The 16,421-nt window shown below is 35.4% G+C and overlaps 1 protein-coding gene across 11 annotated transcripts in view; it reads left to right on the top strand.

Moving 5' to 3' along the window:
• The window catches only part of Mbnl3 (muscleblind like splicing regulator 3), a 97,474-nt gene that overhangs the window by 69,279 nt on the left and 11,774 nt on the right, over window positions 1-16,421 (top strand). For 5 of the 11 annotated variants that reach the window (XM_075957154.1, XM_075957157.1, XM_075957161.1 and 2 more), the window contains exons 2-6: window positions 365-529; window positions 11,129-11,320; window positions 12,525-12,761; window positions 14,824-14,974; window positions 15,723-15,758. In XM_075957154.1, coding sequence (XP_075813269.1) covers window positions 476-529; window positions 11,129-11,320; window positions 12,525-12,761; window positions 14,824-14,974; window positions 15,723-15,758 — 670 coding nt within the window. In that variant the 5' untranslated portion in view covers window positions 365-475. The remainder of the gene's footprint in view (window positions 1-364; window positions 530-11,128; window positions 11,321-12,524; window positions 12,762-14,823; window positions 14,975-15,722; window positions 15,759-16,421) is intronic. The other 6 variants (XM_075957156.1, XM_075957158.1, XM_075957162.1 and 3 more) reach the window with 3 other exon arrangements.

Below are 16,421 nucleotides of genomic sequence, written 5' to 3'. Positions count from 1 at the left end.
CTTACATTTTTCCTAATACTTTATGTTCTAAATATGATATGACGCATATCAAAGTAAAGCAAAACAGAGCAACTAAGAGAGTTATGGAATCAGACCAACTAAATTTTCATTCCCGTTCATTTTTAGCAGCTATGTATGTGTCCTCCATAGGCAAGTCGTTTCATTTCTCCTAGTCTCAGTTTCTTTTGCTGGGAGATGAAGATTTAAGAGTTTTACAGGACAGGAAAGAAAAGGAAATGAGTGACTTCGTGGATAGTGCTTGGGACTGTGGCTTCTCAGAGTTCAAAAAGCTTCTATTATTTCTTTAGTCATGTCAGAATTTTAAAAATACTAAACAAAAATTTGTCTAAATTTTTGCTATAAGGGTCGGTGCACTCGAGACAACTGCAAGTACCTACACCCCCCACCCCATTTAAAGTCGCAGCTGGAAATTAATGGGAGAAACAATCTGATTCAACAGAGGACTGCCGCAGCCATGTTCGCCCAGCAGATGCAGCTTATGCTCCAGAATGCTCAGATGTCATCTCTTGTAAGTTGCGGCAGAGTCTTTGCAAACTGCCAGTGTATGTGGGGGTTTCTGGTTGCTGTATGACTGTTTTCTAATGCTGGGTGCTGCTGCTCACCAGCTCCATGTCTATTGGCAAAGCACGTATGGTTACATTGAAATAGCTCTGCAGGGCCTTTGGAAAGTTAAGTACTACAAGATTTATGGCAGTGCCTGTGTGCTAATTGCCAGTTCAGAGCTGTTCATATGAAGGAAGCAATCGGGTGTGTTGGATTAAAAACTTGGTTGCATTTATAGAGGGTTTGAGTTTCTAAAAGTAGATTTAAAGAAAGGGGGAATTGTAAAATGCGGAAATATTACACTGAAACATTTGACTTGTAGGACATTAATTCAAACAAATTTCTCTTATTTAGTAACTTTGTTATTTGTGGCTTTGTTGTTAATTGTGAGGTGAAGTTTCACTATGGTTCAAACACAGCATCCTCCTGCCTCGGTCTCTTAAACACTGGGATTTATAAAGATGTGCCACAATGCCTAGTTTTGTGATTACTTTTAAATAAATTCTCTTTTAAAATAATTTTAGATTTAGAAAAATTTCAAAAGCATGACAGGGAACTCCCATTTTATTTCTTACCCAGGCTTATTTCTTTCTTACTTTTTGTGAGGTGCTAGAGATTGAAGTCAGTGATTTGAACATGGTAGGCAGCAGCTCTACTACTGAGCTGTACATTGAACCTTACACTGTGATTTTCAACAGTGAAGGTAATGAAATCTAAGGCCTTGTGCATGCTATACAAGCACAATACTACTGGACTGGATTCCCCTCATATATAGTTAATATCTTATGTTGCCATTATAGATGTATCAGAATCAAGAAGCTGGTATCCAAAGAGTATTATATAAACTCAAAGTTTTATTCGGATTTCATTAGGTTTTCCATTAATGTGCTCTTTCTATTTCAGTGTTCAATCTAGTAGGTAACATGGTGCATTTATTTGAATTGTTGCCCTTCTGTCCTGTGGTTACTATTTCTCCATTGTTTCCTATTTTCTATGAGCTTGACATTCAAAAACGTAATTAAACTCCATCTATTCATATTATGCCTTTGAAAATTAATCTTGCCCTGACACCTTAAAATATAAATTTGTGTTTTAGTCTAGCACCTCTCCGTGGAAATTGAAAACTGTCCCCTCTCTGTTATAGTTCTTCACATCTCCAGATTAACTCAGTGGTTTCTCATTCAAATTCTCCTATCTTGCTTCCTTTTAACCATTAACAAGACCAATTTGAAAGGACTGTGCTTCCTTTGTTACCCATCCATCAGTGGCTGTCCCTGAAAGTTGAAAGTTGTCTGTAGTATTTAGATGCAGTGAAAAGATGGGAGTGGAACAACCTGGTCTCAGTAAAGCTTATCTCATTGCAAAACTGACTTAGATGTCAAGGAGCAGAATGTTGATGTGGTCTTCTAGCTAGCGTATCCGTTTACATAAGTCCAACCACAGGAGGCTGTTGAGTACTTGATGCTTTTCCTTATGATACTCTTGTTTCGAGAATATCTAGACAGATTAAGGTAATCTTAACCACCATCAGTTTGCCAGATATGTTAGCCTATTAACTCAGTGTGGATAATTATGTTGATCAATTAATCCTCATGTAACCAGTGAGCTCTTTGGAGAGCACTTAACCTTCAGTCATACTTTACATGGTCAAAGTACTTGTTGAACTTTTCTGGGCTTCTGTGTACTGAAGGATCACAATTCCTCCTTACTGAACATGTGTGTGGGAAGATACTGGGAATCACAGAAAAGTAGACATGTTTGTGAACCCCCAAAATGTGACTACATGGGAATAAACAAAAGAAATATTTTCTACTATTTTTCCACTTTATCATGGTACAAGTCCCAAACAAAGTGTGTGAATTATATAAGTTTTACATAGAAGACCCCCAGGGAACAATTAGAATTTTCCTACCTCATAATATTTAATGGTAGCTGTTGTGATATAATAAGTTAATATAGATTAATTTCTGTAACTATTATGTGCATAAAAATCTAATACTGAGACGGTTGATATGCTCCTCATATGATTTAGGAAGTTGCTTTTGTAGATCTCTTGTAATTGAGCTAATCTGTAATTTTAAGTGAAATTTACCACCCTAATTTGGAAAAAAAAGTCTTTAAAATAAATCCTGATCTCAATAATAAAGAGATAATGTATAATTTTGTTTAATTTCTGTGGTACCTACTTTTTCTATGAACTGCTCTGTTATCTTTTTTAATAGCCCCCTTACTAATAATTTGATACTTGTCCTCAGAATAAATTTTACTTAAAATTTTCCGGACCTCTGTTTGTGTGATAGCAAATTAATAACCATTTGCATCACTGGCTTGAACTGGAGGTCTTTCCACAAAGCATACTTTGATTTGTTTCTAGGATACCAAGAGAGCGCATCTGCCTTTTGAAAATTGAATATAGCTTGCTTATTATAAGCTCCTAGATAAAGGGAATGTCACCCTACAAAGAATGAGAGCAAGAGAAGAGATTCTGTTCAGTGTAACTGCACAATGAATAAACACCACACTTTATCAATTTAAGTGGAATGGTTGATATAGCAGGCAAGTTTGTCTGCACTGACATTTGCTACTGTAAATATCTATCTTTGAAAGCATTTTCTTCACTTTATTAAGTTTACCAGGTAGAGCAAACAATGTGGCTCCCTAGCATTTTCCACTGCCATTGTTTTTGATTCTCGTTCTCCAGTTGCTTTATCAGGAGACAAAAGAACACTGTAGAAGAATAGAAAGAAGGTAGACACGCTAGAAAACTCTCAAATAAAGCAAAAATTTTAAAGATCTGAAGAATTTTAGTGTTAAGAAAGGATTTTCACTACTAAAGATGATGATGCGTGTATATCTATAAAGTAATTATGATACTATAAGATCATACATAGATGGGGGTGGAGATAGGTGGAGGGAATGGAAGGAAGGGAGGGAGTAGGGACTGGGATTGGTGTGCAAAATGAAAAAAGATAGTTTGTTTTCTTTTTAAAAAATAAAATAGAATAAATTATATATTAAAAAATGTTTGTCACCGGGATAGCTGCCAGGAGACCATCTGTGAAAAACTAAGTTTCTAGCTTGCTTTTAAGGAATGCTCAATAATAATTTAAGTTATTCATGTACTCTTTTAAATATCCAATGGATCTTATTTACAGTAGTAATACAGTAAACCTCCTAGAAACACAGTTTGTAGTAATTTATTTTACCATTATGACCTCATTCATATGGAGTCATCAAAAGCTGTTCTCGTAGAATTAGAGAATAGAATAGTTGTTACTAGGAAAGGTAGTGGAGAGAACAGATGAAGAGAGAGGTGAGTCAGTGGTTAGAATTTTACAGTTTTAGATGGAAAGTATGATGTTTATATGTTTTATATACATGCAGTGCACAATATGACACAATTGAATGATTTGTGACACAAAGTATATCTTTAAAATGGTTTTCATTCTACTGAAATTCTAAATTCAGTATAAATGCACATATAAGGGGGAGAGTGTATATATGTGTGTGTTCATTTAGCACATTGTATCCAATAAATATGTCTAATTATGTGTAATTTAAAAATAGGCAGTTAAATAGCTTGATCTGTTACATCACAAAAACCATTTGATGAAACTCTTCATTTCTTAGCCTCTGGTACTATCTACCTAATTAGAATTGGTACTACTAACTAGTAACCAATAAAAATATGCACATACATATGACATACATGTATGCACGTGGGTGGGATAAGGTACCTTGTGCTTTTCAAACTGATTGATCTAACATGTCACATATTTCTCGAAAATGGGAGCATCTGTTTGCCTAAAATCTTCCTTAATTGAAAAACTGGTAGAGTCATTCAGTCTACCACTACCTTTTAAACTACCTTTGTTTCTTTTGCTCTCTGATTTTTGAATTTGGTAAATCAAAATCAAGCAGTGGCTTAGGAATCTTAACTCATTCCCCTTAGTAAATATTTATTGGTCCATATACTCTGTACCAGGCATTAGACAGATGAGGAGTGGATCAAAAGCTGAATGTCTAACTCTATCTTTTAAGTGAGATATTGAATGAGTATTTCTGGTTCTTCCCAAGTGCTCCATATGTTTATCCCCTTGGGTGATTCTTTTTCTACTATGGCGTTATCTTTCTAATAACCATGCAAGATTATGTCTTTGCTTCTATTGTTTTATTGATGGATTCGCCTTTGTCCAAAACTTAGTAATAGGAACTCTTAGTACTCTTTCGTATATTGGTCTTGCATTGAAATTTTTATAAAACCTGTGGACTCCTTGCTCATCTTAGCTCTTCCCATTTCTCAGGGGAGAAAAACTGTTTCATACTCTGTTAAAGCCAAGTAATAATTTTATTTTTAAAATATTTAAAAAATATTTTAGGTATCATTTACATACAAAAAAAACTGTATACATTCAGTATACACAGTTTGGTGTCCCTGGGGATGAACATATACCCGTGAAATCACCACAATTCATGCCACAAACTGTATCTTTGAAATAGTTTTCACTTTCCTACTGGAATACTAAATTTAATTGAATGTCATTATCATATAGCAGTAACCAACAAGTGATTTTTTTGATTCTTTCTTGCTCATTCGTCAGAATAGTCAAAATTGCCTCGCTTATAAGGTCTTAGGCTGTCTGCCTATAGAAATAATCATTTGCTCTTTTCCTATGCTGATCTGAGTTTGGATACTCTATTGTAATTCCTAACCTCTATTGTAGCTTCTCATTCCACCAAATAATGGTAGATCTGAACTGTGCTATATGCCTTTCTTTGGGCACCTCTTTATCCCTTCTACTCAAAATAGTCGACCAATCATTTGCCTACCTGACTAATGTTCCTTTTTACCCAAAGACAGCTATAATTATTAAGATCAGAAGTGCCATGTGGCGTTAAGGACAATTTTTTACTTCTGACCCTTGAACTTTTTTCCTTAGCTCTCTCAAGGGCTAGAGTGGTTTAGTATTAACAATTATGATTCGTATAGAAACACTACTATCAGCTTTCATTTGTTTATAAAGTTAACCCATAATTATTAAGGTACAATTTAACTAGGCTTGAAATTATATAGGTCTTCTGCAGCCTTCCTTTTGACTGCTTCTGTCACAGAGGACATCACTCAGTAGGTGACAAAGTAAAAATTACGCTACACAGTTTACTCAGCTGTTCCCTTCATCAACAGTTAGTAGAAATGTGATAGAAACTACAACCATGTGCTCATTGTTCTTCAGAATTTTCTGACAGAAATAAGCCTGATGATGATTAAAAGGGTTTACTTCTTTTATACAACATAAATGTCTTCAAATGAACAGTAAAGGGGAGGTATTATGAGTGCTAGTAAAATTTAAGAGCCCTGTTTTCTGGTATTAAAATTGAGTCAACAAATTGCTAACAAATGTTTACCCTTAAGTAAGAGAAAATGCTTAGTCTTTACCTCTAAATAGAAGTTCAGAGAAGGAAGGCCACAGCTGTTTTGTGGGGTTCAGGCTGTGATATCATTTAAATCACTTCAAATATTTTGTATCCATCAATAATTGTAATTGATGTTGGATATTATTGAGAACAAGTAGGTCACTTTTGTTAGAAAGATAAAGCAATGGATTTGCTTTAATTTTCATTTCTTTATACTAACTTGATGAATAATTCATTTTAATTAAAAAGTTAGTGTACCAAAAATATTTACAAACTAGACACATGTACTTGAGGAATTTTTGCTATTTTCTTAATTTCTAAATAGAAGCATACTTACCCACATATTTATGAGGCACACTATAATAATTTTACATATGCATAGAATGTGAAATGCTAATCAGTGTACTTAGCATTTTCATCTTCTCACTTATATGTTCCATGTGTTGGGAACCTTAGGACTGTCGTAAATTTGTGTTAGACTTCAGTTACTAAAATCATTTTATGAGATAGACACTGTCTTCCAAGTTTATTGCTGCACTGTTCACAATAGCTAAGATATGAAATTCATCAAGACCATCAACAGGTAACTGGTTAAGGAGAGAATTTTTTATTAAATTGCTTTACTATTCAAAGGGGCTTCAGAGTACTTTAAGAAGAATATTTGCTGGGTAATTCAAATTTTACCTTGGTAGGGTTCCAACTATTGTCTCCCCATAGTTAATCACCGAGTAATATGTATAAACGTGTGTGTGTTAAGAATTCTTGTGCTTGAGATGAATTAAATTTCCATAATGTTTTGTAATACAGGTCTATAAAGCAGCATGTTGAAATCAATGAATAGACATCAAAGTAAACATATAGTAATTTCCATGTTGCTAAATATTATTCTTTGAATATTTTTAAGCATTAAAATATATAAAATGCAGGTTGCTTTTTATACAAAAATAGGGGCAGGTCGGATTTGCCTGAGGGATCTTGAATTGTGGATCCTTATTCACCTGGGCTTGTCCAACCTATTGTCATCTACAAAGTTCATGCTTGAGAACTGTACAATCCAATTAAAAATCACAAAACAATCTCATAATGTCTAATGTAACTTTTTGATTTTGTGCTGGGGCTCTCTCCAACTTCATGTGGTCTGTGGGCCATGATTTGGACAAGCCTATGAGGAGCCAGAAATCTGCGACAGTGGTGCATGTTCCTGGGCTCTTGAACTTCCTAAGATCCAGTCAACAAATTTTGTGAATATATATGAGGTTTTTCTGTATACACTTCCTGCAGCTCTTAGCTGACTCTCAGAAAGTCCCAGAAGAAAAAGCTTAGGAGACATTTGTCAGAAGTCATTCCCCTAAATGTTAGGAGGCATTTCTTGAGTTCATGGTAGTTTCTAGGCTTTGTTGCTAGTGCCCAAGAAGTCTTATAAAATTGTATGATAGGAAAAAACTGCTAGACTCTGAGGACAAATCAGTCCTGAGACAAACCAGTGATCTTGTCTCTTAAAGCCTGCTACCTGCACCATTCTTAACACTTTGCCTGACTTTAGAAGTATGAAAAGTAGAAAAAGGCAAGATTTCCTGAGTAAATTGGGAGCATGGGGACCTTAGGAGAGGGTTGAAAGGGAAGGGAGAGGCAGGGAAGGGAGCAGAGAAAAATGTAGAGCTCAATAAAAATCAATTAAAAAAAAAGAAAAGAAAATTTACATCTCTGGCTGTGAGAGAAAACATCTCATATTTTCAAATATTTAATAAATGATTTTAGTTCAACTTTAAATATCAGAAGCAATTGAAATGTGTAAATTACTACAGGCTATACAGAGAAATCAGATTCCATTTAGTAAGAACCTTTTTCTTAGTGCTGGGGGATTAGGTTGAATGGTAATGTGTGCTTAGCATGTATAAGGCCATGAGTTCTAGCCCCAGCATACATACTCACAATCCACCCCTATCCTTTTTCTTTAAAAATAAACAATAACTCAAAGATGGGTTCATGTTAGTTTAATTGCCATGAGGGGCTATAATATACATAGAAGCAGGATTAAGTTCCTTAGCTTATTGCAACTGAATGCACACGATGTTGCATTCAAGTTATAGGCTGCTTGACTTAACCAGTGGCTGTTATTCAAAAGTAAGCCATTGAATGCTCAGGTTCATAAAATGGAGTAGTTAGCCTGGGGCAAAGGTAGTAGTGAGAAAATAGAAGTTCCTGCCTTTGCTCCAGGGCTGCAGTCGGAGATCTTCCCTCTCAATAAAGTGTTAGAGAATGAAATTTATACTCAAAGAGGAAATGGTCATAAAAGCTACAACACCAATTTTAAAATTTAATTACAACCCAATATAGTTTGTGGTTAAATCTTTAAAAATAACTAAACATGTCCAGGAATTGTTTTACTTTTTCATATAGACTTATTATTGACAGATTTTTATACTGTTAAAAGAAATAGCTTACCCTAAGTAGATTAAAATAACCTTAAAGAGAAAGAAGGTATGTAGTAATAGGGGGAGCGGCAGGGCTGCGTCCCCAAACACCCCAGCTGCCTGCCCTGCCCGGCTAGCTTATGCCCCAAAATAATTACACGGACACTGTATTCTTTTAAACACTGCTCTGGCCCATTTCTAATCATCTGTGTAGCGCCCCTAGGTGCGCTTACCGGGAAGATTCTAGCCTAAGTCCATCCTGGGTCGGAGCTACATAGCGTGCGTCTTCCTGGAGCAGGTAGCATGGCGTCTCTCTGAAGGCGTCTGCTCTGGAGAGGAGAGCTGTCGGGTCTGACCTCACTTCCTCTTCCTCCCGGCATTCTGTTCTGTTTACTCCACCCACCTAAGGGTGGGCCTATCCAATGGGCCTAGCAGTTTCTTTATTGCTTAGCTAATGAAATCAACAAATTGATATATGACACTCCCACATCAAAGGTAAACATAAAATTTTTCTTGAACAAAAAAAATATAGAGCGATTAGAGCCATAAAAAGAAAGCCTTGCTTAGGTAAACATTAGGGTTGGCTTTAATAGAATATGATTTAAATTACTTATTTGTTAGTTTTTTAATTTTTTTTACTCTGAAAGTTTATCTACCCCTTAGCCTTTGTTTCTGTTCAATACATCATAGTTGTAATTTTTCAGTTTTAAAAAAGTGAAATTAAAATGTATCTGAAATTGAGAGAGTGACTTTAATGAGAAAGTTCTATAAAAATCTGAGAGAAAACAAATAAAACTGCTCTGTGTTTCAAATGTAGGGTTTTTTCTTTCAAAGATTTTTGCTGATTTTGACAAGAGTATGAACTACTGAATAAGTAAGATCTAACTTGTCAGGTCTAATTCCCGAAGATGGTGAAAACTTTGACAGGTTTCTGAGAATTGTTCCATCATAAGACTTAGTTGGGCTTGGTCAGCCCAAGGTTATCTGTCCTCAAACCTCTGAGTCCCTCCCTATCATCTCTCTTGGCATCTAGTGTGGTCACTTCATCTTAAAATGCTTCCCCCCTTACCCTAATGAGCCCAGTTCCTTTGAGCTGGATTCTTTCTGGTCTTCCTAAGAGCACCCACAGCTTATATGGTGCATTTGCATAAGGTGGAATGCTAAAGTGGGAGCACTTCCTTAGCAGCCAGCTTGGCCTTCAGGGTTTCTTCAGGTGGCTGTGCCAGTGAACATTCCAAGTAAGCATGGAAGGTGAGGTGGAGGTTATATATATATGACCCCACAAGACTCCTTAGATTCCTATTCTCCCTGTATTTAGAAGAAGCCCTTCGACTGCAACTTAGCAGCTGTGGGTGCAGCTTGATTTCTCCAATGAAAGAAAGAAAATGAATGCAAGAAAAAACACATGCACTTAGTAAAATACAGTGAGATAACACTAGTTATTACTTTATTAAATTGCTACTGGAAATATATAAGTAATATTTATTATTCATTCATTAAACTTAAAATTTATCTTTAAAGTGTACCTTCTATTATATCTACAAGTCATTAAGTATTTGTACTTTAGGGAGGACAAGAGAACTATCAATGAAATGATAACCACATCGAAAAGAAAAGATGCACAAACTGGAAAAGAGCACAGCAAGAGGATAAAATGTGCCATTCCTGATACTAAAGGCAGTACAGTACCAATCTCTTTGAATGCAGGAACTGTAAAGAGAGACAATATGGTACTAACCCTTTGCATTTCTAAGGCCTTTTTTATTTAACTAGTTATACTCTAAATTATGGAACTCCTGTTATCTGATCTCTTCTTCCCTAATAGGGATCCTCATAGCATTTCTAGGACCACCTTTTGAACTATGAGTATCATCTACCCCCTAGATAAAGACAAGGCTGGGTAAGAGAGATTAGTTTATGAAACAGGACCTGTAGTAAAAAAAATAGTAAAAATACAATAAAGTAAAAGTAAAATGACAATACTATCCTCATTTTAGGTAGATGGTAAATTGGTAAAGCATTCACTTTTTCTAAATTACTGTTTCCTTCTTCAAGTCTTCTATAAATATCAGTTGGCCAAGAAAAGAAAGAAGGCCACTGTTAGGTGATTGGACATGGGACAGGCAGCATTACAGCTGGGAAGAGAAAGGAGAAAGTGAAAGGAAAAGGACCCCCAGGAGTCCACAGAGTCCACATTTAAAGGCATGACTATGTGAGGAAGCAAGAGAAATCTTGTTTATAGGTACTGTCATTCATTGGTAAAATTACGGCTTTTTCAAAAATTGGCTTACCAGTAAAGTTCATGCCTATAGATAGTTGTTGTTTTAAAAGCTATTCCTATATGGCAATTAGTAAAAGACAAAAAAAATTCAAGAAACAGTGGTGATTATATAACAGTAGTATATACATATGTATGTCAATTAATGAAAAAAGGCCATAAATTTTAAAGAGAGCAAGGAAAGTGTATATGGGAGGATTTGGAAGGAGGACAGGGAAAGGTAAAGTGATAAAACGATATAATATAAATATACAAAAATTAATATATAATTTATAATTTTAAATGTAAAATAAAAAGACATAATTATATAATAAATATAATAAAATGATTTGATTATTGAATCTCAAAAAGAAAAGAAAAACTAATAGTATCTTAGGAAATGCTTTCTTTGAGAATGCCCGGTGTAATAAATAGTAAGAAGGATATGTTTACCTCTTTTTCTCTCTTTTGAATACAGGCATCTTTTCCTATGAATCCATCGCTTGCAGCTAATCCTGCCATGGCTTTCAATCCTTACATGCATCATCCTGGGATGGGCCTGGTTCCTGCTGATTTTTTACCGAATACTCCAGTTCTGTTTCCTGGAAATCCACCTCTTGCATTGCCAGGAGTTCCTGCCCCAAAACCAGCTCGTACAGATAGACTGGAGGTATTTGTGGATACATATATAAATGCTTGTAGAATGGATATTAACATTATGCATAATGTACATTTTCAGAGCCTAATTTGTTGAATGTTTTAAATAAGTATATCCGAGTACCTTTTAGCATATAAGGAGTCTGAGAAAGAATGTTAACCTTTTTTAACTTCAGTTAGACCTTGTTCTGAAGTGAATGTATTTTGTTGTGCAGTAGGTCAAACACTATTTCAAGTATACCCAAACATGAGCCACTCTATAGGAAGTCTGAGTGAGAATTTTCTTTATACCCATGTGGAACTTTATAGAATGGATTAACTGGATTTGCTCATGAGTCTCTACTTTCTTGAATGATAAACTGAAAAAAAAATGAACCTAACATTTTACAGTTATAGAATGTGAAGCTGTATGGATGTGGGTTATGAATAGCATCTAAACACTCTCTCCTGTGAAGAACTATGTATTTCATAGTAAATATGAAACCTAAAGAATTTAAAAGAAATTTCAAACATCCTTTGATTTATTGGCACCCTTTAATTTTCCTTTAATTGCTATTCTTTGTTCGCTAGGAAAAATAACTGGTTTATTTCTTAGAAAGTCAGCTCCATTGGCAACCAATTGAATCCCTAATCATGTATTAGAATGGAATCTAAATATACACGTGACTCAATGTGGTTTACAAATTGGCTATGTAACATTGCTGTGTGCTGAAGAATCACCCTAGGCCTTAAAGAAATAATTACATTTGAGGGTATATGTTTACTTCAGGATTCAAACACATTTTCTTGTAGCTTTTTTTTTTTTTTTGGTTTTCTGAGGCAGGGTTTCTCTGTAGCTTTGGAGCCTGTCCTGGAACTAACTCTTGTAGACCAGGCTGGCCTTGAACTCAGAGATCCACCTGTCTCTGCCTCCCGAGTGCTGGGATTAAAGGTGCAAACACATTTTCAGTAATACTTTAGGTCCTACTATGTCAGTGTAAGGCAAATAGACATTTTGTGGAAAATGTGATTTCCACACCCCTCATGGAATATAAAAATTTATTTTTTTTGTCTTAGGGCGAATATTGCTTTCTATTACCTTTCATCTTTTCTAGCTATTTCCTACATAAATGACAAAATGTGTATGTGACCTTCATATCTTCATGGAAAGTAAATAAAGCCAGTCACCTTCCACTCATCACTGGGAATGTATGTGTGTGTTTGTTTTCCTGTTTAAGGTTTGCCGTGAATTTCAGCGTGGAAATTGTACCCGTGGGGAGAGTGAGTGTCGCTATGCTCACCCTACTGATGTTTCTATGATTGAAGTGTCTGACAATACTGTGACAATCTGCATGGATTACATTAAAGGCCGATGCTCCCGGGAGAAATGCAAGTACTTTCATCCTCCTCCACACTTGCAAGCCAAGCTCAAGGCAGCTCATCACCAGATGAACCATTCAGCGGCTGCTGCAATGGTAAGAGCAAGTTAGGACTGTGGGCTTCATATAAGCCCACTTTGTCTATTATTTTGCATGCACAAAAGACTGACTACTCGAGTGTATCTTAATATTAATAGCCAAAGTTACATGCTAGACAATAAGAACCTATATATTCTACTTCATTTGCTAAGACTTTCTAAAGATAATTATTTAAAAGCTTTATTCATGATTATTTTTAACTCACTATTCTTTTTTTCTTAATTTTAGAGAAAGGTAAATTATATGATTTAAACAGTAAATCATATTGAGTGCCTGTTATAGTCTGACTAGCCTGAATATTCAAAGATGGCAGAGTTGCTTCTGTTTTCTATGAGCCACTTTCATGGATGCTTTATTACTCACATTCTTAATGCCCTTTGAAAACACAGTGCAAAAAGATAGGGTATTAAACAGCTCGAATTTCCCAAAGGTCAAGATTACCTTTCTGTTCTGGCTGTATGGTGCAGACAGAAGGGAAGATCAAGGCAGAAGGCAGCCATATCTTCAGGGAGATTTGGACATGACTGAGGGAAAAGACCTCTCCTTTGAATTGCTCTAGCAGGCAGTTATGGGCAAGAGTTAGTTCTGATTGATAATGCTACCTGAAGTAAGTAGAGAAACTAATTGTAACACTGTAGTGTTAGAAGTCAAAGTTAAAATTACTCAAATGTTTCACAACTATGAATTATTTTGATATGTTGCTTGCCACATTTTTTGCTTGTTTGATTTTTGCTACCAAGATCTCCACCCATATTCCCAGTGGGGGACAAAATTAAATAAGCTTCATTTTGCCTGTGCAACCCCTAAGTCTATAATCACCAAATTATATGTGCATGCAAATGAGGAACCTCCTGTCCTGCTCTGGTAAAATCTTCAATGAATGCATTTCACCTCGAAGGTTTAAAAAAAAAAGGCATTTGGAATGATAACTGGCATTTTACAAATGAGTATCTGTCATGAACTTTGCAATCTGTTCTCAGAGAAAGCTGGAAATTATGCATCTCTAAAGCTACTTGGTTTATTTTCATCTGACTTATTTTGACAATCAAAATAATGTATTCATCAGAGGAAGGGTTCTCAAAAGAAAATATAGATCATTTTAGGCTTTTAGTATCCATGGGCATCATAGCATGACTCGTTTTGGTACTTGGAAGGCTAGTTTCTCCGTAGAAGTGTTCCTGTCTCCTGAGGCATTTGAAGCACACCTCAGTGTTGCTGGCACTTACTGAAATAGCACATATTTTGCTGAAGGAAAAATGCAAAGTAATGTTAAACTTTTCCAGTGACTCTGATCTAGGATCTGCCTTGGACAGTAAAAGAACAGTGAGATTCTGAGAGAACTTTAGACATAGAAGAAGGGCTTAAAAGTTTTGATAGATTTTAGAATTAAAACTATTTAATGAATATTTAATGAATCAAACATTTTATACTAAACTGTGCAGAGAGCCTCTGTTTAAAAAAAACTGCAAATGCTTTACATTTCACTTAAATTTATAATACAAGAGTGAGATAGTTGATAGAGAGGAATGATTCACCTGCCTTTTCTTACAGGTGAGTTTTTACATATACACTTAGAAGATTTGAACCTGAGGTCTTTGTCTAAATTCGATTTTGTTTTTCAGGACTATAGTATTATAATGCCAATGTCTGCATGCCATTTATCCCCTCCGTCCATGCTGGGACTTTAATAGACAGGAATCTTTGTTCTCCTCTACCTGTCACTTCTGCTCTTCTCATTTCTATTGTTTACTTGTTTACTATTGTTACTTCTAAGAAGTAAGTTGTGTATGACAATTTGCTGTTCGAGCAAAGTCTTATCGATTAGAGACATGAAACGGCCGGCTCCTTTTATATTTCTGTTTCATACTAACTATTTGCACTGAAACAACTAGTCTTTGTAGCTGTTTCCCTGCTGAGTACCCACTACTTATGTAAAGTGTTACTCTGTGGATACCCTGTGTTGGTTCCCCAGGTTGTATCTTAGATAATTGGCACTTGCTTGGTTTGAGGACATTTTTACTTCTCTGATAATAATAACTGTTTCATCCCTTTGCTATAGGCCCTGCCGCCTGGTGCACTTCAACTGATACCAAAGAGGTCAGCCCTTGATAAGGCCAATGGTGCCACCCCGGTCTTTAATCCCAATGTTTTCCACTACCAACAGGCTCTGGCTAACATGCAGATTCCACAGCCGGCATTTATCCCTACAGGTGAGAGCACAGTTCTGGGAATCTAGAGTTTAGCAGTTTGAATATGTATACTGCAAAGCAGCTTCTAAAGGGCTTTCGTTGGAGGATAGTCATCATGCATTTTGACTACAAGTAAAATAAAAAAATTATACTTAATTTGCTATTATCTAGAATAACATGATTTTGGAAATGATGGAAATTAAACTAGGAGAGTTTTTGTTTGCTTTTGAAGGTTGATTCACTTGGTTGATACACTTGAATTTATCTCATCTAATTACTTGACTTGTAGTCATTATTTCATAGATAGTCAAAAGCATTTTCCAACTTCAATGTGTAAAATTCTGTAGTCCATATAACTGTGATATAACAAGATCAATAATTTTTAAAATCCTTAAATGTATAGTAAATTTATAGTATATGTAAAGCTGTTAGCTTTAGCCTCTAACTCTTGGAAATTATTTTTAAGTGAAAGTAAATATTTGGGATCGTATGTCTAATAGAGAACTTGTCTAGCATGTGCAAAGCCCTGGACTCGATTCTTTAAAGAAAACATAAAGTTCTTTTTAACCTATGAATTACTTTTCCTCCCTGGGTCTGTGGTCTTCAATCTAACCTGTAACTATACGCATGGGTGATTACTAGTCTGCATGTGCTGATTCATTGATATTGCAAAAGTGATCTTTCTAGTTTAAATTCACTTCTATCTATAAGGCCTGAATAATGAAATCTCTCTTTTCTTTACTTTCCACGCTTTCTGCATGGTGTACAGGGCCAATACTGTGCATGGCACCCGCTTCAACTTTTGGTAGGTTTTGTACAAAAATTCTCAACTTTCTCTAACCTAAAAGCGTTTTTCTACTGTGGCTATAAACACATAAGTGACAAGATGATGTGAGTGGACATTTTCTGAGTATTTAGGGTTTAATATGGTATTCTTTGGAATCAAAGTAGATTTATTTCTCAAGTTCTAGTAGGTTGCCACTGTAGCCAAATTTTAGCCCTGCCTTTTCTATTCCTACCCTAAAAACAGCAACTGAAATATTAAAATGTTTTTTTCACAGTGAAACTTGATCATTTTCTTAGTCTAGTATCTATTATTTTAAAAATACATTTCAAATATATAATTTATAAACTGCAATGAAACAATCACCTCCCAAAGTTACTCTTATAGTGTAAGCATTTATTACAAAGATGTTGAGAAAGGATGACTTAAGCAAAGCTAGACTATCCTGCCGTGTTCTTTGATGGATTCATATATATATATATATATATATATATATATATATATTGGTTGTGAGTTTATTCTTTAATGGCTGAGCCATCTCTACAGCCCATTTTTGGATTCTGTCGTATCCAAGGATGGAGCATCATCTGCCATGTGATTTTTAAACTGCCAGTCATAGCCTCTCAGACTTTTGGCTAAGATCAAGTGGAATAACCAATTACACACAGTTTTTTAGTTAGCCAC

This window comes from Microtus pennsylvanicus, chromosome X, assembly GCF_037038515.1.
Source record: "Microtus pennsylvanicus isolate mMicPen1 chromosome X, mMicPen1.hap1, whole genome shotgun sequence".
Lineage (NCBI taxonomy): Eukaryota > Metazoa > Chordata > Mammalia > Rodentia > Cricetidae > Microtus > Microtus pennsylvanicus.
This window is presented reverse-complemented; position numbering and strand designations above follow the sequence as displayed.